The 24,140-nt window shown below is 36.4% G+C and overlaps 2 protein-coding genes across 7 annotated transcripts; both read left to right on the top strand.

The window, feature by feature from the left end:
- Positions 1-1,466: 1,466 nt before the first annotated feature.
- On the top strand, positions 1,467-13,818 carry wdtc1 (WD and tetratricopeptide repeats 1). 6 transcript variants are annotated; one of them, XM_059338376.1, is made up of 16 exons: positions 1,467-1,510; positions 2,660-2,793; positions 3,114-3,197; positions 3,322-3,368; positions 3,967-4,078; positions 4,616-4,803; positions 5,780-5,962; positions 6,089-6,207; positions 6,311-6,426; positions 6,527-6,602; positions 7,428-7,524; positions 7,633-7,803; positions 8,095-8,330; positions 9,126-9,294; positions 10,261-10,453; positions 12,228-13,818. In XM_059338376.1, the coding sequence occupies exons 2-16, from the start codon at positions 2,746-2,748 to the stop codon at positions 12,423-12,425; spliced, it is 2,037 nt and encodes a 678-aa protein (XP_059194359.1). In that variant the 5' UTR covers positions 1,467-1,510; positions 2,660-2,745; the 3' UTR covers positions 12,426-13,818. The 6 variants fall into 6 exon arrangements, with proteins under 6 accessions (XP_059194359.1, XP_059194358.1, XP_059194357.1 ...); XM_059338375.1 differs by having other exon boundaries at positions 1,491-1,612; XM_059338374.1 differs by lacking the exon at positions 1,467-1,510 and adding an exon at positions 1,584-1,700.
- A 3,383-nt stretch (positions 13,819-17,201) lies between these two features.
- LOC131975681 (transmembrane protein 222-like) lies at positions 17,202-23,653 on the top strand. Its single transcript, XM_059338407.1, has 6 exons — positions 17,202-17,390; positions 17,622-17,706; positions 18,513-18,544; positions 18,649-18,745; positions 18,834-18,964; positions 23,130-23,653. The coding sequence occupies exons 1-6, from the start codon at positions 17,254-17,256 to the stop codon at positions 23,212-23,214; spliced, it is 567 nt and encodes a 188-aa protein (XP_059194390.1). The 5' UTR covers positions 17,202-17,253; the 3' UTR covers positions 23,215-23,653.
- Positions 23,654-24,140: the final 487 nt, after the last annotated feature.

Raw genomic sequence — 24,140 nt, forward strand, 5'->3', positions numbered from 1 at the left:
ACCATATCTTGCTTAAGTCACAAAGTCATGTTCAAAAAATTGCCTAAGTCATTTATTTCTCTTAAGTTACATAATTTACACACAGTGGTATTACTGTGCCAATAGGCATCCTTCGTTACATCCTTTTTGAGTCAAATGATCAATAAATGTCATATGTTACACTTTTGGTGAAGTTTGCTGCACTGGAATTCTATTCTACTCCTTAATACATACTCCTTCTTTAGACACTTTATATTTTATTGTATTTTTATTGTATTTTTATATTTTATTGCTTGAAGTATGCCTAGGTTGTTCTTTTTATTTAATTGTCATTGTCTATGTGTGTAATGCTGCTGCTACACTGTAATTTCCCAGCTTGGGATAAATAAAGTCTATCTATCTATCTATCTATCTATCTATCTATCTATCTATCTATCTATCTATCTATCTATCTATCTATCTATCTATCTATCTTTCTATCTATCTATCTATCTATCTATCTATCTATGAGATGCACTAAACCTTTGCACTAAATCTATGCACGACACTTTGCTATGTTATTAATATTATTACTATTATTATTATTATATATACTGTTGCTGCCATTATTACTATTATTACTATATACTGTAATATACTACTATTATTATTATACCGGCCTTACAGGCCTTATTTATTATTATTATTATTATTATTATTATTTTTATTATTATATATTATATTACTTTACTTGTAATTACTCTATTTATATTTTTTCATTTTACTTTTATATTGTTTATTATCTACTATTACATATTTTATTATATTATATATATATATATTATATACTGTACTATTATTATTATTATATACCGTCTAGTCACTATAGCATTGTTGCCATCATATCACCAGTTTAATTATTACCATCATCTTGCCAACCATCCTACCAACTGATGATGTTCTTTTCTTAACTTCTTAAGTGTCCTTGTTCTTGTTCTGTTCTGTGTTTTTTTTTTTTCTACTGTTGTTTTTATTTATGCTACCTCAGTATTTTATTCTATTGTATTTTATTGTACTTGAATACCGGACTGCTGTGACAACCGAATTTCCCTTCGGGGATGAATAAAGTAATCTATCTATCTATCTATCTATCTATCTATCTATCTATCTATCTATCTATCTATCTATCTATCTATCTATCTATCTATCTATCTATCTATCTATCTATCTATCTATCTATCTATCTATCTATCTATCTATCTATCTATCTATCTATCTATCTATCTATCTATCTATCTATCTATCTATCTATCTATCTATCTATCTATCTATCTATCTATCTAATGTTTTATGTGTTTCCTGCAAAACTTGAAAAAATGAGTGAGGCGATTAATTTAACAGGGTGACGATTTGTCGATAATAAATGCTTTTATTGTGAAATAAAAACGGACCGGAAATGGTTTCTCTGTTTTAGCTGGCAGAACAAAGTTGCGTGATACGCACATAGGAGACGCACAGTGGGAGGAGGAGGGTTGTGTTCATGTCAGAGAAGGTATTAGCGAGAATCCTGTCAACAAACTCACATAGAGTGTAATTTATCACGTTTATTAAATGGACATTTCTTGACAGGAGCCTTTTTAGTTCAAGGAAAGCGGTGAGATTTCTTTAGCAGTCGTGAATTACAATTGAAGCGTTGCAAATATCCCCGTTACATGAAGTGGACGTTTTGTTTAGCTAGCAAGGTAACGCAAACAGGCTAACGGGAGCTACTTGGTGAACGACAGGTCTCTTAAAGGCCCGATGCATAGCTGGTTGCTATTCAGGCAGGCTAACAGTGTTGTGGTTAAATAAGTGTCGGTGTTTTGCGAAACAGTCAGCTGATTATATTTATGCTAGACATGCATAGCTAACATTTGCTAGTTAGCTAACTAATGAACTCGCCTTGTTGGTTTTAGTTGACGGAGCACTGTGTTTGGTGCTGGAGTGAGCAAAGTCTGCAGACCAGCTAACATTATATGATGTGTTTTTGTTACAGCTGTCTTTCAACAGCCCGTTATGAGTGAATTATTGAAAATGCATGCCACCTTGTCCTTATCTTTGCTCTACAGATGGCATTAACCCTATAAAGCCAAGTGTATCATATTAGATACAGTTATTTTTGAGACCTCTACATCATCAAAAACCTGATGTATACATGTGTTGAAGATAAACAAACTGAGCAACAAATTGCACAAAAATACCAGATGTAGCAAAAATGATATGCAGGTTCCACGAATGGATCAGTCATTGCTGCATTAAAAAACTTCATATCAGCTGATGTATGATGTTGTGTTATATGGAAAAAATATGTATTTTGCATGATTGAGGAAAAAGGAAAAGTCAAAGTCTTAATAGGTTAAAAATGTTAGGGTTTATATGTTTTTGTTAGTTCGAGAAAAACAAACTTTGTGAGCAACAAAATGCACAAAAAGACCTGATGTATCAAATATGATACAAATTAGAATTCATATATGCAATTTATTTATTTCTTAAAATTCGTCAGCAGGTTAATAAGCACTCAGTTTTTACAAAAATTGAATTTTCTGGCAATTATTTAATGGTTCAGGCTTTATAGGGTTAAACAACCCTTAAATCAGTGCCTTGTGACAAGTGTTATTCCTGTGTTATTTTCAATATCCTAATGTTTTCACTGTCTTTACAGCATATTCTAGAGGAAAACAGAGTAAATGCCATCTATGCTCTGACCCCTGGAACCTCCAGCCCTAATTTATATTTTGTGGTGAGGCCATGACTACTGTCAACATCACTAGAGATATCCTGCACCGGCAGATCAGAGTGAGTAAACAAATGTGCATCCTTTGAGCTTAATCTGTCAACAAACTGGTGATTTGTTTCTCATAAATTGAAAGGATCTTGGTGGGGCTAACCTGAAAGGATTGTTTACATATTGTTGTGATCCTTTGTTATGTACAAAAGTCTGATGGAGATTTAAACAAATGTGCATCCTTTGAGCTCAATCTATCAACAAATTGGTGATTTGTTTCTCATAAATTGAAAGGATCTTGGTGGGGCTAACCTGAAAGGATTGTTTACATATTGTTGTGATCCTTCGTTATGTACAAAAGTCTGATGGAGATTTTGATTCATATCTTCAGGACAAGAGAGCATCAGGCTTCCAAAGGTTTTATCATGTGACTGACCCGTTCATCAAAAGACTTGGACTGGAGGCTGAGCTTCAGGTCAGTGACAGTAATTGTGTGTGTGCATGCAAAGGGAAAAAGCTCAAAGTCAAAAGAGAACGAGATGGAGGAAATATTTATGGGAATTATATCTTGCTACAGTTTCTACTGTTTGTCTCAACAGGGCCATACTGGCTGTGTGAACTGTTTGGAATGGAATGAACGGGGAGAGTAAGTTTTATTAATGTCACCTTATGTACATATGTCATAATCTCTAACCTGGGATCATTGGCTGCTTTAAATCACCATTTAACTATAGTCTTATTTTTGGGTATATTATGCACGCAGTTGGGGCTTTGCAACATGACGATATATATATCGTCAATACAATATAAAAAAATGTCTATTGTATATATTTTTCGATATATTTTTTTCGTGATTAAAAAAACCCAGTTGCTGTTATACTAATATAAATAGTGCTGTTTTGCTAATATGGAGTAGGAAGTATACAAAATAGAGGCTGTGCCATGCGATTATTTCATGTAGACTGTATATTTATTAGTATGCACACTAGAAAACATGTTTATGTTTTATACATGTTTTATATCCTGATATATATTAGGATAAAAGATTTTGGCAAGAAAAAGCCGCCTGCAGTGGATTCAGCTCATTACAGTTCCTGGTCTATTAGACCTAATACATAACTTGTATGTCTATAGCTTATTGCATATCTCAACCCAAGTCATAGTGTAAGATTTACATAGCATAATTAATAAAGAACCTAAATAAATGTTGCCTGACTTGTCCTGATGATTCTTTTTTTTTCCAGTTTACTGGCCTCGGGCTCAGATGATCAACATGCCATCATCTGGGATCCGTTCCGACACAAGAAACTTACAACTATGCACACAGGTCATGCAGCAAATATATTCTCTGTGAAGGTAAGGAGGAGGACTAATTGGAAGATGTGCATTGCATTGCGGGTGGGAAAGTGGGCTGAAATAATTTACAGTGGCTGCATTTACATACATATTGATAATCTCGTCCAAATGTGATTAAAAAGTAAAACTCTGGATGTTATGTATTATACACAAATATGTTCTGCTGGTAAGACACTTTGCTTTTCCTCACCTCATCATTCCTCAGCCATTAACAAATGCTTTCTATGTTACAAGATCACTTCTGTACATTAGGTGGCACTGTTGGCCATTTAATGACAGGCCTGTTTGATTGAAAACCATCTTTGAACACGTCGACTATGTTTCCAGTTTCCACACAAAATCGCCACAGGAGCATTCCACTATACCACCACTTCATGACTGAAAGTTTGATTAGGTCAAATACTTACAGGGGGAAATGTTATAGTGTAAAAAAAATATGGAGGTGGCATTTAAAGCCATTACCCAGACTATGATCCATAGCATAGTAATGAGAATAGCATGTACTTATTAATTTTTCTGTTTTCTGTGTGTCCGTAGTTCCTCCCACACTCTGGGGACAGAATTTTGGTAACAGGTGCAGCTGACACAAAGGTCCATGTGCATGACCTGACGGTGAAGGAAACCATCCATATGTTTTCTGATCACACCAACAGAGTCAAACGCATCGCCACAGCACCCATGTGGCCCAACACCTTCTGGAGCGCTGCGGAGGACGGCATCATCAGGTTAGAATAGAATCACTTTGTTTTGTTTAATAAAGTCAAAAGATATCTCATGCCAAATGTTGCTACTAGGGGTGTGCATTGGCACTGCCCTCACAATTCGATTCGATTACGATTCACCAGGTAACGATTCGATTCAATTCGATTCTACGATGCATCACAATTATACTGCACACAACAAGGGACATTTTTTGCCAGTCATGAGGCAATACAAGCAGTCAGATAGGCCTAATAACAAAAGATTTTATTGGCTATATTTTGAAAAGATGGCAAAATGAATCTCCTGCCTGAGTTCATCTAAAAGTAAGGAAAGAGAAATGCCTCCTGCTGCCATAAAAAAGGAACCTGCTGAGGTGAAATTTACATCAGCTAAATATCGAGCCCTTGTTCCTGAGGTAGGGAAGACGTTAGCGCTATCCCACCTAGCTAGCTATGCTAGTTTTCATGACGCAAAAATTTAATGTTAACGAGTCGACTTTAAATAGGCAAATACAATGGTAATTACCTATCAATAGTACTTTCTATAAAAACGTAAATGTTAAGTTCTGTCAAATACTACCACATACTTCAGTCACAACATATCAAAACAGCTTGTCCCGCTAGCTTACCTGTGCTGCTCATCAACACATGGCTCATTTGAATATTCAAATGAGCCATGTGTTGATGCGCATGTCTGAAGGACGGGGAGTGGGTCGGGTTAGTGTTGTGTTTACTGGAACTTTGACAGGGGCGCAAAGGCCACCTTGGCCGTAAATTGAACATTTTTTCACAGGGCATCAAGACCAGAGTGTGAAATTCCCACCCTGTCCCCCACAACTTTCCACTGGAGGACAGGAAATAAACATCATCGATTATGGCACTTTGCTGCATCGATGCTGAATCGTGCATGCCCCGCATTGCGATGCATCGCAGAATCGATTATTGTTGACACCACTAGTTGCTACCAACAGTCTGGTAACTTTCTCCTTGTCCACTACAGACAGTATGACTTAAGGGAGAGCAGCAAGCGATCGGAGGTGCTGATTGACCTGACGGAGTTCTGTGGTCAGCTGGTGGAGGCCAAGTGTCTCGCTGTCAACCCACGGGACAACAACTACCTGGCAGTGGGAGCTAACGGGCCTTTTGTTCGCCTTTATGACATCAGGATGATTAACAACTATAGGTTGGTTTAGTTTCTGAAGTCATTGTGTGGAAACAATACTTGTTGAACAACCACTCAACTATGCTACATTGCCTATTCCGGGTTTTCACATACAACAACAACAACACGTTTTGTTTTCATTCACAGGAAATCTATGAGTCAGAGCACATCAGCAGCTGTGCACACATTCTGTGAAAGGCAGAAGCCCATCCCAGACGGAGCTGGGCAATATTATGTTGCAGGTGCATATAATATCGAATTTACTGGTACTGGTATCACATATTTTAATGGGTACATTTGTTTTCTAATTATGTGATTGTGAAGGGTGTGGTTGAATAACATTTGTTGCCATTTGTTTGAATGCCCCAGGACATCTGCCTGTGAAACTCCCAGACTACAATAATCGCCTGAGGGTCCTGGTGGCCACCTATGTCACCTTCAGTCCTGATGGCACTGAGCTACTAGTTAACATGGGTGGTGAACAGGTAATGCTTCTTAGAACAATCAAAAAATGGAAAGAGGAGTTATTATTGTTTCAGTGTTTAATCATTAGCTTTGTTTGTTTTTTTCTTATGCTGCTCCTAGGTGTATCTATTTGACTTGACATTTAAACAGAGGCCATACACCTTCCTGCTTCCAAAAAAGTGCCAGTCATCAACAGGTACGTCTGTTTATTGTTTATTGAATGGATCCCCATTAGCTGACGCCTTGGCGACTGCTAGTCTTCCTGGGGTCCCTAAAAAGACATAGAAAATGACATACAAACAACATAAACAAAAACAGTACATACAAGAAAAACAATAACAAACTCAATTAATACATGCATGCAATACTGTTAAAAATTCTACATTCATAACAAATGTTATACTGCAAAAATCATTAATTCAGATGTCTACAGTGTCCATATCAGCTGTATACACTTATAATTTATCATTTCATTAGAGAACATTTAAAAGGAAGAATCATCCGGCTACAGATATAGCAGAGGAAAATAAAAAAATAAGAAAACAAAATAAATCGCAACATATTAGTAATCATTCATTTGGTGGGCGGCATCAAGTGCGTCTTAAGTAATTTTTTGAATGACAATTTGTTTTGCGTGCTAGAGATGTGAGGAGGCAAAGAGTTCCATGACATTATTGAACGATAGATAACTGTGCGTTTGAATATGTTTGTTCTTGGTGTTGGCGGTATTAAATGACCTGAGCTGGCACTCATGGTGTAATGGTTGTGTCTGTTTCTTGTGCTTTGCAATTGGTTGAAGAAGTATTCAGGTGTCTGATTAAATAGTACATTTCTAAAAAATGTGAGAAGACTATAATGGAGTTTAACTTCAACTGAGAACCAGGACAGACGAGTGTGCATATTGGCAATATTAGTGCGTCTTGAGTCTTGAGACCTGTGCCATATGTTCCATATGTTAAAGGGTTAGTCTGGATTTTTTTAAGGAAGTATGAGTGTTTTGTTGATAATTTGCTTGTTTTAGGAGATGTACAGAACGGAAAGACAACCAATGGCGTCTCCAATGGAATTGTCTTGCCAAACAGCCATATTCGATTTGCAGGAAGCAAGATGCAATCTAGGTTTGTCCTCTCACCTCATCAGTGGTAGTTTTTTTTCTAAATAGGGTGGGTGCGTTTAGAGGTTTGGGCATGAACACACTTGAGTTTCCTCTCCTCTCTTTGATGTAGTTCTACTGACCTCCCTGCTCACTTGGAGACGATAAAGCAACAAGCTAATGATGCATTTGCACGGCAGCAGTGGACACAGGCCATCCAGCTGTACAGTCTAGGCATTCATCAGGCCAGCTGCAACGCCATGCTGTATGGGAACCGGGCAGCAGCATACATGAAACGCAAGTGGTAAGCCTCACTGTATCCCTGCACTGACTTTTTGAATTTTTTACCCTTTTATTTGTCTTTTGGATTGAGCTTTTATTACTATTTTATTTTATTGTTTTACTGTTTTTAGTATTTTATTGTTTTTATTTATACCTATTTGTGTATGATTTATTCTATTTTAATAACTGTACAGCACTTTGGTCAACTGAGGTTGTTTTTAAATGTGCTTGACTTGACTTGACTGAGATGATCCTCTTCAATGAACACTATAAAAGCAGTTATCAAATGTTTGTTTCCATGTGTGATCCACAGGGATGGAGATCATTATGATGCCCTCAGGGACTGCCTGAAGGCTCTGACTCTTAACCCTGGTCATCTGAAGGCTCATTTCAGGCTGGCCCGGTGTCTGTTTGAGCTGAAGTATGTGCCTGAAGCTCTGGAGTGTCTAGATGATTTCAAAGGAAAGTTTCCAGAGCAGGCGCACAGTAGTGCCTGTGATTCTTTGGATAAAGACATCAAAGCTGCACTCTTCACCAAGACAGAAACAGGTAGAAAAGAGGGACCTCTTACTTGATGATTTGCAGATTGACACAGAGATTTCATACAACCTCATATTTTTCAAGCTGATATTGTAAGTAAACGGCTGTGTCGTATGTGTGTATCTTTTCTATGTACACTACTGGTCAAAAGTTTTAGAACACACCAACTTTTCCAGAATTTAATTGAAAATGATGCAGTTTAATGTCTCAGTGTACTCTGAAATTAATGCACATTTGCAACATTTAAAATTCTTTATTGAGCATGATAGTGTTTTGAAAGTAAAAAAAAGATTCAAAATCACATTTTATGTTGGACTAAAGGACTAAAAAAAGGACACAAAATGACCAAAAAAAAGACACAAAATGACCAAAAAAGACACAAAATGACTAAAAAAAGACACAAAATGACAAAAAAAGACACAAAATGACAAAAAAAGACATGAAAAGAATTCAAAAATGGACAAAATAGCCCAAGACTCCATAGAGTTAAGTTGTTAACCCATTTCTTGTTCCCTGAAAAAAGGCCTACTTGTATAATTCTGAAATGTACATTATTTTTTAGTTTTGGTTAACCTTACCTTTTTTTATTTACCTCTGTCAGTTCACCACTTACCTTTGTACCCTTTCAAGCTGTTCATTTGACTTGAACTGCTTGAATTTCAATAAAAAACTGGAAAAATTGGGGTGTTCTAAAACTTTTGACCGGTAGTGTACATAGTTCTGCATTTCCAGAGTAACAGCCAGTCTTTGTTTGTTTGTAAATGTATTTGACAATGTGGTAATAAGTATATTTGCTTTAACCAGCAGAGGATAAGAAGGCCAACAGCTCTATTCGATTCCACTCATTCAGTCGGAAGGAGTCGATCCCTGAAGACGAGCTGGTGCTGAGGGAGCGCAGCTTTGACTACAAGCACAGATACTGCGGTCACTGCAACACCACCACTGATATCAAAGAGGCCAACTTCTTTGGAAGGTCAGATCTCACACTCAGTATGCCAAGGCCTCAATAGGGGGACAATCACCAGGTCTGTAGCTCAAGACAGAACAATAAATCTACAAAATCAGTTGTGCAAAAATTAAGTGAAAAGTATCTCCTTTTTTTTTTGTAAATTTTATTTATGCAAAGTTTTGGCACATATATATATATACAGACACATACAGTACAAGAAACATAGAAAAAACCCAACAGAGAAAAAAATTAAATAAAATAAAAGTAAACAAACAGATAGAACAAAACAAAAGCAACAGACAGCCAGCCACCACTTACTCATTAATGTAAAAAGAAAATGTGCACAAAAACATGTCGGTCCAACAAAATGCCCCCAATTGTCCGCTCATATGAAAAGGGCCAGAGATTGAGTCCAGGAAGCCCGAGCCAGAGGGGAACAGCAAAGTCTCATAACCCGGATACATATCAAGAAAAAATATATAATATATATAACATATATTTATATACAATATAATATAATTTAAAAAAAAAATACTTAATAAAATAAAAATAAGAAAGCAGTGCGTCCAGGTACCAGTTTGAGGTCTATCTTTTCTAATGTATTCAATAAAAGGGCCCCAGATCTTTTTAAACCTATCATGAGAATTAGACGAAGAAAATCGAACCTCCTCGAGGTATAAACAGGAAGAAAAGTATCTTTGAATCATAAATGTAGGCTCTGGGTACTGTATCTACTGGTGAATGGGAAAAACATTTAAATAGCCACTTTAAAATCACATTTATTTTACATTACATAATGTAATACAGGACACATAATGTAACATAAAGCTCAGTTTCTATTTAGTTATTTACCAGAATGCCCTGGTTACACCCCTGCATGGTCTTGTGTTTTTGAAAGAAGTTGCACAATTTTGTGATTACAAGGAAATGCAACATGTGCCAAGAATATGGCTCGTCAGGCAGGTCTGAGTGGTTTGATTTTCTCTACAGCAAAGGCCAGTACATAGTCAGCGGCTCAGACGACGGCTCCTTCTTTATCTGGGAAAAGGAGACGACTAACCTGGTGAGGATCCTGCAGGGGGATGAGTCCATAGTCAACTGCCTGCAGCCCCATCCCAGCTACTGCTTTCTGGCTACTAGTGGTATTGACCCTGTGGTGCGATTATGGAACCCCAGACCAGAGGTAAACAGCTAAAACGTGTGGTGTATATATTTTAGTTGTATATGATAGCAGACCACCTCAGAATATCAGGACACTATGATGTGGAATGCCAAAATTCAAGCTTTTTAAAAATGCCATATACACTACTGGTCAAAAGTTTTAGAACACACCAAGTTTTCCAGAATTTAATTGAAAATGATGCAGTTTAATGTCTCAGTGTACTCTGAAATTAATGCACATTTGCAACATTTAAAATTCTTTATTGAGCATGATAGTGTTTTGAAAGTAAAAAAAAGATTCAAAATCACATTTTATGTTGGACTAAAGGACTAAAAAAAGACACAAAATGACCAAAAAAAGACACAAAATGACAAAAAAGACACCAAAAGACACAAAATGACCAAAAAAAGACACAAAATGACTTACAAAGACATGAAAAAAATTCAAAAATGGACAAAATAGCCCAAGACTCCATAGAGTTAAGTTGTTAACCCATTTCTTGTTCCCTGAAAAAAGGCCTACTTGTATAATTCTGAAATGTACGTTATATTTTACCTTTTTTTATTTACCTCTGGCGTTCACCACTTACCTTTGTACCCTTTCAAGCTGTTGATTTGACTTGAACTGCTTGATTTTCAATAAAAAACTGGAAAAATTGGGGTGTTCTAAAACTTTTGACCGGTAGTGTAGGAGCTTTGTTCCCTAGTATTAGTATTTAGTAATGGTTAAACTGACATGAACATGTTTCTTGATGGAGTCAAGGTGGTGTTTTTATTGTATAACACTGAATATCCTAAATATATCAAGTTATTATTTCTAAGTCATATAACCCAGCACTCATTTAAACAACCTGATACTCCCCATCTCATCTCATACACACATGATTGCACTATTGCACTTAAAGACTTGGACTTTTTAAAACATTGTTACTTGGATATATATTTTATTTATACATATATTGCTGACACCGTTGATAATGTTGTGTTTTGTTTTAAGTATTTTTCTATATTGATATACACTATCGGTCAAAAGTTTTAGAACACCCCAATTTTTCCAGTTTTTTATTGAAATTCAAGCAGTTCAAGTCAAATGAACAGCTTGAAAGGGTACAAAGGTAAGTGGTGAACTGCCAGAGGTAAATAAAAAAAGGTAAGCTTAACCAAAACTGAAAGATAATGTACATTTCAGAATTATACAAGTAGGCCTTTTTCAGGGAACAAGAAATGGGTTAACAACTTAACTCTATGGAGTCTTGGGCTATTTTGTCCATTTTTGAATTATTTTCATGTCTTTGTAAGTAATTTTGTGTCTTTTTGTTGTCATTTTGTGTCTTTAGGTGTCTTTTTTTGTCATTTTGTGTCTTTTTTGGTAATTTTGTGTCTTTTTTTAGTCATTTTGTGTCTTTTTTTTAGTCATTTTGTGTCTTTAGGTGTCTTTTTTGTAATTTTGTGTCTTTTTTTAGTCCTTTAGTCCAACATAAAATGTGATTTTGAATCTTTTTTTTACTTTCAAAACACTATCATGCTCAATAAAAAATTTTAAATGTTGCAAATGTGCATTAATTTCAGAGTACACTGAGACATTAAACTGCATCATTTTCAATTAAATTCTGGAAAAGTTGGTGTGTTCTAAAACTTTTGACCAGTAGTGTAAATATCAATATTTTGAACTGTGCAACTGGAGGAGGACTGCTCCAAACAAAATTGTACAATGACAATAAAGTTCTATTCTATTCTATTTGCATTACCAGCTGCTTCTGTCTCACTTTAGTCCCCTCTACTTTGTCCCAACACAGACTGAGACTGAGAACGGGCGGGTGGTGGAGGACATGGAGAGTGCTGCTCAGGCAAACCAGCGGCGCATGAATGCTGACCCGCTGGAGGTAATGCTGCTCAACATGGGCTACCGCATCACGGGCCTGCGTGGCGTCGGCCCCGACGGCTCAGACGACGAAGACAGCTCAGAGGGACAAGTACAGTGTCGGCCAAGCTAAACAAACATGTCGGCCCATTCTAGAGAATGGACGTAGGAAGCAAAGCGCTCTCCCAGCTCCTGTTTGAATCTTAATTTCCCCCTCCAATCTGACAGAAACATTGAGTGAATGTCATGTCACATCTCTGCACTATGCATCGACCCTCCCCTGTCCACAGAGAGGACCGGTGGAGACCACTTTGGGGAGAGGAATTCATGGAGGGTGGGGACGACAACCATCTCACCCCCTTCAAAGCACCAACCTCAGCCTCTCCCTCCATCCAGTGGTGGCAGGGGAGACACCTTTGAAGAGAGCACCTTCCACGTCACTCCCCAGTTTCTCGAAGAAGAAGAATGAGGAGTTCAGCACTTATCCCTCCTCAGGTTTATGTTGGAGAGACACATGATACGTAGAAGGAGAAGCCTGCGTTTGAGCGACCTATTTTCAGGTCAGTGTGGCCACATAGTCGCAGCGTCCTCCATGGAGGATCGGATGGCAGACTAGAAGAAGACAGTGCTTTGTCGCAACTCCTGTCTGCTCTACAGTTTGAGCTCAGAGTCTTAGTGCCCGCTCATCTCAGAAAGGCTGCACACTCAAGTCATTAATTCTGAGTTAGACTTGGTCATATTTTTCAGTTGGTGTTTTTGATCACAGGAAGCCTAGGATTATTTGTCACTCTCCGAGTTGTGAAAGTTGTATTGTTGCTCCAATGAAATGTATTTATAAGCATTGTTTAGTTTAATAACTGTCAGAAAAAACAAGTGGTTTCTTCTGCCAAAAGGTTGTCGTTTGAATGGCCAAGGATTAATGTCTGTTTTCATCATTTTGGCATACTGTGCTCCTTTTTAGTTAAGAGGTTTTACTACAAAATATTGTTGACATGATATCAACAGAGAAACATTTGTAAAAAAAAACAAACAAAAAAAGCTTTCTAATACAGTTTTTGTTATAAATCAAATCCCATTGATTGCAAATATCGTTTGGCATGAAATGTCAGTGTAAAACTTCTGTTGGGGTAAAGTGGGAGACAGATGCTAGTTTTTGGTGTTCGGCAACTGGGTGATAAATATTTGGTGGCGATGGGGTTTCTGCCTACTAGCTGCGTGGCTCTAGCAATAGTCCTCTGCTGCAGTCAGGTGTTCAATCCTGCTTGCATGAGGCTTCTCTGACCATAGTTGTGCACAAAAAGGACACAGAGCCATCCCACCTGTTGCTCAGAGAACAGCTCATTGACTCCTCTTTGCCCCCAGAAAGGCTAAATGTTCAGTAAAGGGTCCTCAACAACATGCAACACTAGGCTTCCATGTGTTTTACTTTGTTCATTAATTTGAGGTAGGCTACTCTGTTTTTCTTTGAGAAATCTTATAACAGCCTTTGTTGCAAACAAAGTAAGAATTAAAATTATTGAACACCTTGTCTGTATTCTCTTTATTTATTTATTTATTTATTTTTTGAACTTTTTATTTAACCATTTAAATAATTTTACATAACATTTCCTGACAGAATTTGAAGAGACATCACAATAAACATCCTGAGCATCATACAAGAGAAAAGTGTTAAGACATTACAATAAATACAGAAATAAGTAGTTCTGACATAACATAATTATAAAGTTAGTGTTAATCTTGTAAATAAATAAAAAGAAATGGTTGAATATTTAGACAATCAAAGAAATAAAATGTCAGAAGTATTGATAATTATTGGGTATGGCTCCCAACAAAAACACCAGAGGTTCTGGAACCACGTTTACTTTCAATATAATATCTATTTCCTTTTTAATATTGTCCCAAAATCCTCGTATTAAAGGACAATCCCAAAAAATGTGTTTGGTGTCTCCAATATTTCCACAATTTCGCCAACATAATGCTACATTGGGATTTTTCACATATGAAGAAATGATAAAGGGAGTATTAAAATATCTGATCTTCACTTTCCAGTCGAATTCTTTCCACAGTTGGCTGCTAATTCCCCTATGACAACCTGTACATATGTCCACCCACGTAGAGTCGTCAATTATAACATTTAATTCTAATTCCCATTTTTGCTTTATGTGGTGTATTCTCCAGTGGTGAAATGTAACTAAGTACATTTACTCAAGTACTGTACTTAAGTAAAATTTTGTGGTACTTGTACTTTACTTGAGTATTTCCACATATGTAACTTTATACTTCTACTCCACTACATTTTAGAGGCAAATATTGTACTTTTTACTCCACTACATTTAGCTGACAGCTTTAGTTACTTTTCAGGGCAAGATTTAACATAAAAACATGATCAATTTAAAGTGAATTTGCATGTTTATAAATTAAACCACATAAAAGTATATTAAATAGTTAAAATTTGCCCTACCTGAACAACAGTAAAATGCTACTTACTTAAATGCATCAGTGCAAATAATTTAGTAATATGTTTAGAACATATAAAAGAATCTGAGTGCTTCATTCTGAATAACGAGTACTTTTACTTTTGATACTTTAAGTACATTTCGATGCTGATACTTTTGTACTTTTACTTCAGTGAGTTTTGAATGCAGGACTTTTACTTGTAGTGGAGTAATTTCACAGTGTGGTAGTAGTACTTTTACTTAAGTAAAGGACCTGAATACTTCTTCCACCACTGGTATTCTCTTTATTTTTGTTCTACGCTGGTGAATTGTTTGTCCTTTTACTGCAACAGTTACACAACAGCATACTGACACATCACTAACTAGGCTGGGAAGATATAGTGTAGGTGAGGCTAAGGTATGAACTCCTGCTCATTCATCAGTGTCTGCTCTACTCCCTGTTTTTGCTGACTATTGGGTAACAAATATGAGGACAGTACATCACATGCATGAGTAGTTGGAGGAGCATTTCCTGCCCCATATACTGTACTGTAATGAGGTGACCCAGCTCACAGAGTAATGGAGGTTACAGTGATAAAGCTCATGGCTGGCTGAGCCTGTTGGTTTGTGTGCCGAATAGGGCTGAAACAACATAAAGGCTCCAAGGCTGAAAAACAAGCTATTTGTAGATGGAAAAATGTTTCTTTAACCCCTGAGCATTCCTTTTAAATTTTTTTTACAAGAGTACAAAAATGTCTGGGGGAAAAACAAGTGTAGATTAGGTTGTTTTTTTTTAGGTTTTATTTTATTTGCACAGTTAGAATTACATAAAATGACAAAGATAACATATATATAACATATATATGTAAAGTGCAGGGAGAGGCAGAAAACCCAGATGGGCTTATTTAAAGCCTCCACCTAAAATTCCATTAGAAAGTAATAAACTGATAATAGAAAAAACAAATGTATAACATCAACAAGCTATAATGATAATAACAAAAACAATTAAAAACAAAAATGAACATGTTAAAAAAGTATGTTTGTGTGTGAACTAGAATTTCAAAACAGCAGTTAAATTAACTTTTAGACATCTTTTGAAGCATTTTACAGAGATGGAGTCCTTTGCCAGATGGGAAAAGATATTCCATAATTTGGTCCCTAAATTGAACAAGAAATTGACCTCTGCATGTCAGAAATCTTGGAGGATGAAGATCTAAAGATTGACGCGTTGAATAAGAGTGAATCTGAGAATTACATTTAAAATAAGTCTTTATACATAAGATTTATATGTTACAACTATTTTCCACTTTCACTGAGTTAAATATTTTAACCAAAACCAGTCCTAATGATAGCTACCAAATATTTATTCATGTTCAGCAATTTAACCACACTTTAAATGCCACTTTGTTTACACAATACCACTGTTTTAAAGTGTTAACATTTAAAAAAATCTGTATTTAAACGCTTAGTGATAATATAATTTTTTCATGGTCTGGGATGTGCTTCAAATCTGCCTAAAGATGACACATGAGCACAATCAGCATTATAAAGTAGCCATTCATATTGTAAAATCAATGTTGGAAGAAGTATTCAGATCTGCTACTTGAGTAAAAGTACCAATACAACACTGTGAAATTACTCCACTACAAGTAAAAGTCCTGCATTCAAAACTTACTGAAGTAAAAGTACAAAAGTATCAACAACAAAATGTACTTAAAGTATCAAAAGTAAAAGTACTCGTTATGCAGAATGGACCCACTCAGACCTACCTGGACAAGAGTAAAAAGCTGCTTACATAAATACATCAATAATAATAAAATAATATATTTGGAATATATATATATATATATATATATATATATATATATATATATATATATATATATATTCCAAATATATTATTTTATTATTATTGATGTATTTAAGCTGTTAAAACAATCTAGTTTTAACAGCTTAATATACTTTATCTGGTTTAATTTATAAACATGTGTGATCATTTTAAATTGATTGCATTTTTTTAATGTTAGTATCTCAACCTGAAAAGTAACTAAAGCTGTCAGCTAAATGTAGTGGAGTAAAAAGTACAATATTTGGCTCAAAATGTAGTACTCAAGTAAAGCACAAGTACCTCAAAATTGTACTTAAGTACAGTACTTGAGTAAATGTACTTAGTTACATTCCACCACTGTGTAAAATAAGACAAGCTACATCCATTCATTAAAGTAGCATTCCATATCTATTGTTCTTGGACATGTCTTTAGAAATAATCCTAAAATAAATACTTAGAAATGCTTAAAAAGAAATACAATCTACAAAAGAAAATTAATACAAAGCAGTGTTGCTGTTGTTTTGGTAGAAACGAATGGAATTCCTCAGTACTTAATAACCGGATTAAATTACGTTAAACAAACTCCGCAGTTGACGCAAAAATGAACGGTGTTGCGTTCAATGACCGACGATAAGTTCGGTTTTCCACAGCTTCCGCTTGCATGCCGCCTGGCGCCGGCTGTGCGTCACTGTCATCTCATGTCAATCCAAGCAGTGATGGCGGAGGTGGACGAAACCGACATTATGATGAACTACCAGGGAGATTTCATGAAAAGCGACAGAAAAAACAGCCGCTACCCGTACTGCATTGTCTGGACGCCTATTCCTATTTTATCGTAAGAAGCTAACACATTAGCCTTCGCTAGCTTAGCATGTGTTAATGTTACAGCACGTTGTTATTATGCTAACATCAGATTAAAGGAAGCAAGTTTATGTTAGCCGCTGCTTCAATCTCATGTTATTTAACTCCTTTAGTAAGCAAAAGCATTAAAATGCACTTTATTGTATTTATTCTGCAACATTATCAATATATCAATGTATTATTGTGTGCTGGGTGCCTCCTGCAGGTGGGTGTTCCCCTTCATTGGTCACATGGGTATATGCACCTCTTCTGGAATAATACGAGATTTTGCAGGATCATACTTTGTCTCGGTGAGTAATTATTTTTGTTTATTTTTTTATTTATTAAGGATCCCCATTAGCTGGTACCTTAGTAACCAGCTAGTCTTCCTGGGGTCCACAGGAACAGCACAGAATATACAGAAAAAAACATATTCTCAATTTATCAAACATTTATAGGTAAGGTCAATCACAATAAACCTAAAAAGGGTAAGAAAAGGAAAGGTAAGAACAACATTTAAAAATGTACAGCTTTTATAAAATAAAATTTCACTTTCTTTTTAAATACCTGTTTACTTTCAGGGCAACAGAGATTTTATTTAAGCCATTTAAAATTGTATGCATCTATCCAATCCAATCCAATCCCCTTTATTTATATAGCACAATTTTAGCAATCACAAGGTTTCCAAAGTGCTGCACAAACAATAAATACATAACACTGCAAAACAATAAATACATAACACAATACAAAGAGATGTAGTAAACAATAGATCAGTAAGATGCAATAAGATAAAATAAATTAAAAATGGGATAAAAATAAATAAAATAAAATGTAAAATGTACTGCCCGCACAAAATAAAATATGCATGAATACAATAAAAAAAAAAAAATATATATATATATATATATATATATATATATATATCATGCAAAAGCTAGTTTCACCTCAGGTATCAGTATTCTTCAGTGTATTACTTCAGTCCAGTGAGACAGATAATATAATAGTGCTGTCATTAATGACAGGGAGTTGCAAGCAGAACTGAATTCCACAATTGCAAGCAAAATTTTCAAGAAAATTCAATTTCATGACTCATTACATTATTGTGTTTTCTCTCCAGGAGGACAACATGGGCTTTGGTAGACCAACAAAGTAAGCGTATTAATCAAAATATTATATTACATATATTTTTTATAGTATTTTAACCCGTTATTACACATTTAATTTAACACACTGGTTGTTCACTATTATTGCAGATATTGGAAGCTTGACGTGGACAAAGTGTGTGGCAGTGGTGCTGCTACATGGGACAAAGCAGTGCTTGATGCATCTGAGGAATACAAATGTAGGCCGGTAAGATGACATTTAGGATTTTTGATATAGATATTCTCACATAATTAATTATATAGTAATACATTATTTTTTTCCTGTTTGGTTGAAGCACAACCTGTGCTTAGATAACTGCCATTCCCACGTTGCTATGGCACTCAACCTAATGCGATATGACAACAGCACATCATGGAACATGGTGAACCTGTGTGTGCTGTCTCTTCTTCGTGGGAAACATGTTAGGTGAGTGTTTAAAACTCATTCTGCCTTTTTTTTTTTTTTACCTTGAAGAACGTATAAAATCAGCCACACGTCCAGATTAGAATCTCGTTCATAGGTTAATACACTTTAGATTGATTGTTTAATATGTCTCTCTGCTCAGGCCTGATATTGGGATTAAGGAGTATTTAAACATATAATTTTATCTAAGGCAGGGGTGTCAAACTCTGGCCCGCGGGCCAAATTTGGCCGCAGTGTAATTTTATTTTATTTTTATTGCGAGGCAATACCAAATTATTATATTATTATTGTAAATTAATGACACTGATTTGTTTTTTATTTGAAATTTGATTTTGCATGTCTGCACTATTTAGTTATATATTGTATGTTTATAAGCGTTGCTGGTTCCATATTTAATGTGAAAGCAAACCATGTTTGGTATCTATTAAAAGGTTGATTTGTTCAATGTTGGCCCGCGATTTTATTCAAGTTTAAAATTTTGGCCCATTGTGTATTTGAGTTTGACACCACTGAACTAAGGGGAACTTCAGTATTTTTAAACATGGTTTCCCAGTGTCCTTGCACCAACTAAAACAGGGGTCGAGGGAAATTATGTTGTGTCAATCTAAGGTTAGGTTCACTAAAAGTTGCTTGTTTTCGTCACTGACAGGCTCAGATTGTTGTTATAAGTGTCTGACAACAATATGGAATGGACAAGAAGAACAGAACCACTTTCTTTACCTTTCGCTTGTTTGTTATTGTGTCCAAGTCTCCCTCAAGGAGAATATCAGGCAGCAACCCGTCGCACTCCTCACATCATATGGTGTTCCAGCCCTTGGCATCAATGAGACAGCGTAGAGTTCAACTGGTACAAAATTGTATTCCATCGCAGAGCACCGTGAAACTAAAACACATAACAAAATATCAATATTTTCACATATTAAAAGTTCACACATTTTACTTCATTAGATAGTTTATGTTTTCTTTAAAACCCACACTCTACCCACAGTCAACCATAAAACTCCAATATCACACATAATATATTAAACTAAACAAATATATAACAATGTATGAATATAACATAACATAACATATGGAACCAAACAAATCACATGCCACTATTGTTTCAATGCCACATACCTCGCTTCGCCTGCCAAGGGTGCAAACTTTCCTCCAAATGAATGGCAACAGCTACACCAACTAAACTGCATTCAGCTTCTCTGCTCTACCTGACCTGCACACAGGTGAAAGTGGCAATTAACCCTACTTATCCACACTCCAGGGTATGTGGTGAGACCAAGAACATGAATAAAACATAACCCAAAGAAAGAGACCAAAAAACAACAACCCTGGAACATGAATGGTGCATAAACAACCAGCTCAGCTGGTCTCTAACATATGGATTCTTCCCCTGTGGACAGTTAGTGGCCCCAACACCCACAGGAACACCACCAGTCTCCCGATCATTGCAGCCTTGCTGCAGCTCCTTCGTTCCTGCCTCTCTCTCCTTGTCCACATTGTTCCATAACGTTGTCAGACACTTATATTAACAATCTGTGGTTAAAACAAACATTTTAGTGCACATAATGTTACATTGACACTGCAAAATTGCAATGCAATTGATATGCAATGCAAACTGCAAAAAACCCAGAAATTGCAGCAATCTCTCTCAAAAATGGAGCATAAACATGGGAAAATTGGATCCAGGTGGAAATTCACCATTTACATTGATCAGATTTAGCTCCCATTATATCGTAATTACATTTAAATCATTTTGCAGACACATTTACGGTTGAATGTCTTGGTCAAGGACACTTGAAGCAGCCTGGGACTGAAACCCTAATGGTTTATCCACTCTGTGATCTAGTTACAGTAAGAAATATGTCGATATTAAACAGTCTTTATAGATTTTGTTAGTGCTGCTTGTGACATCACATGGATTTGGTCAAATTAGGAATTAAATGAGAAATGATCTTAAACTGCTAAAACAGATATCCTCTCTTGATACCCCAATTTGGATAATACAATTATATAATTTCTGTGAATTATCTTTATCCAACTTAAATAGTTGAGTTATTTATTTTATTTAAATACAATTATATATTTTCTGTAAGTTATTGTTACAGTAATTTTCTGTTATATTTATTTGAGTTTCTAATATATGGTACCCTTTTTGCAACTCAATTCTGGTCTCTGTGTGGTGTTTCTAGTCCTCCATTTCCTTCCTGAGCCGAATCTATATCTTCTGTTTATCTAGCCTACTACTACTACTACTACTACTACTACTACTACTACTACTACTATTAATACCTTAATCTGTACATTTAATATATGCTACAAAGAACTTAAAAACATTTGTGTTATGGGAAACAGGGAAAATATAGCGTCACAGGCAGGATTCCTATACCCGGATAGACAGACAGTCACGCAGTAGGTGTTGTGTATATACGGAGAGGAAGCAGTATAAAGAGTTAACAGAGGAGAAATAAATGTGCTAACCGTACTGGGCCAAACACACCTGAAGCACCTTCATCACCAACACGTACACAGCCTTTTTAAATTGCTCTGCTGCTGGACGCTACTGAGCAATAAGAGACATATGGCTCAGAGGACCCCCCTCATTATTCTCCGCCGACCCACATAGAGACGTCACAGTTTGTGCTGCTTCTGCACATACACTCCCACGGCACAGGAGTCGTTTAAACAGAAGGGGAGTCGTGCAATTCATCACTGACAGCGGAGCGCTCCCCTCCGTGTCATCACTGAAGGTCACCTCTCCGGTGGGGCTCCCTGCACCGGCTGGGTGGAGAGGACAGTAGGACGCAGGCTGGGGGGCATTCAGGGGGAGAGAGGAGCGGTCTGTACCAAGGTTATTATAGTTAACGAAATAACGAAAACTAGAATTGAAAAAAGATTTTCGTTAAAGGAACACTCCACCGTTTTTTCATATTAAAACATGTTATTCGGGTAAGTAAGACGAGTTGATACAGACCTCTTGCGTCTCAATGCGTGCACTCAATCGCCCTGGCGCGCGGCGCCACTTGGCTAGCACTTAGCTTAGCCCAGTTCATTCATTAGGATCCAAACAGATGGACAGTTAGAAGCGACCAAACTCCTCCACGTTTTCCCTATCCCGATGATATATAATATCATCACTTCCGCTCCCTCTCACTTCCGTCAGGAGTGATGATATTACTGCGCCGAGTCGAAGTGCTCCCAAGTGCTATTCCGCCATACATTATAGTTCTCCTTTTTATCCGCTTAGAAAAGCGCCACGTTTCATTTTGTGTCGCCATACTTGGTCGTTTAACTACTCGTGTAGCTGTATTTAAATAGGGAAAACGTGGAGGAGTTTGGTCGCTTCTAACTGTCCATCTGTTTGGATCCTAATGAATGAACTGGGCTAAGCTAAGTGCTAGCCAAGTGGCGCCGCGCGCCAGGGCGATTGAGTGCACGCATTGAGACGCAAGAGGTCTGTATCAACTCGTCTTACTTGACCGAATAACATGTTTTAATATGAAAAAACGGTGGAGTGTTCCTTTAACTGAAATAAAAATAAAAACTAGAGTTTTTAAAAAAACGATAACTAACTGAAACTGTATTTTGTGGTTACAAAACTAACTAAAACTAACTAAAATTATAGTGAAAATGTCCTTAGTTTTCGTTTTTTCATTCATAATTCAGTGTTTCTATTTGAACATGCAACACACAGTAAATATGTTTACTGAGACTGGGATGTCTAAACAAACAAAATTCAAAACACCCAGAAATGTCAGAGTTAATAACCTTATTGGGGCTGAGATGGATAAAACCAAAGGAAATAATGGCGAAATTTATTATGACCTCTTTGAATCTGGCACCCAACACATAGCCCATTACAAAAAAAACTAAAACTAACACTAAAACTAATAAAAACTAAACTAAAACTAAGCATTTTCAAAAAATAAAAAATAAACTAAAACTAGAAAACTCACTCTAAAAACTGAACTGAATTTGAAAACAAAAATTCACAACGAAATTAAAACTAAAACTAATGAAAAATCCAAAACTATTATAACCTTGGTGTGTCTCCTGGGGCAACACACACCTCGCATGCCCTTGGCCGTCCAAAATACACACTGTCTGCCACACACTCCATACCCAGGTGTTAATGATTACTAACACACATTACCCTCTCTGTATCCTTCAGCTGGGCAGCGTTCCTCAAGACCTGGCTACCCTTCTTCATGCTCTGCGGAGTCCTCGGCACGTTCATCCTGACGTTCAACCTGTAGTGTAGCGGAGCCGAGCAGCCATAGACTCTGGTTATACTTCATGCACTGTTATTGGCTCTCGACATGAATGACGGTGATGTGTTTTGATGGGATATTTGTTTGTTTAAATCAGGGGTCCCCAAACTTTTTTTTTCGGTGGGGGCCACATCAGCTTTTCTTCCTGTGATGGGGGGCCGGGGTCAGTCTATAACAGTAGTTCTCAACCTTTTTGAGTCGCGACCCCCAATTTAATATTCATGTTGTCCGCGACCCCCGTTCACTGAACAGAATCTCACACGCACAGTTCAGATCACAAAATAACCAAAAAAAGACACAAAATGACAAAAAAAGAGACGAAATGACACAAAAAAAGACACAAAATGACCAAAAAAGACACAAATTGACCACAAAATTAAAAAAAAAGACACAAGATGATCAAAAAAAGACACAAAATTACCAAAAAAGACACTAAATTACCAAAAAAAGACACTAAATTACCAAAAAAAGACACAAAATTACCAAAAAAAGACACAAAAAGACCACAAAAGACACAAAATGACAAAAAAAAGACACAAAATGACTAAAAAAACCCACAAAATTACCAAAAAAGACACAAAATGACCAAAAAGACTAAAACACAGTGGAGACAGAGCTGACTTCCAAAATGATTTGGGGACCCCCAGAAATCATCTTGCGACCCTAATTGGGGTCGGGACCCCAACGTTGAGAATAGCTGGTCTATAACAGGAAATGATATGGGCCAAAGTGACCACCAGTGTTATTGTGTAAATATAACGATCATTTGTTGGCCTTGGCACCACCTGTTGGTTTGCAAAAAAGTAATAAAAAGTCTTCACATGTTGATTTTAAGTACCACAGATATTCCTTTTATTTTGTAGAAAATAAAAACACAAGCTGATGCCAGTTAACAATGAGGTGATGTGATT

Source organism: Centropristis striata, chromosome 8 (genome assembly GCF_030273125.1).
Source record: "Centropristis striata isolate RG_2023a ecotype Rhode Island chromosome 8, C.striata_1.0, whole genome shotgun sequence".
Taxonomy (NCBI): Eukaryota; Metazoa; Chordata; class Actinopteri; order Perciformes; family Serranidae; genus Centropristis; species Centropristis striata.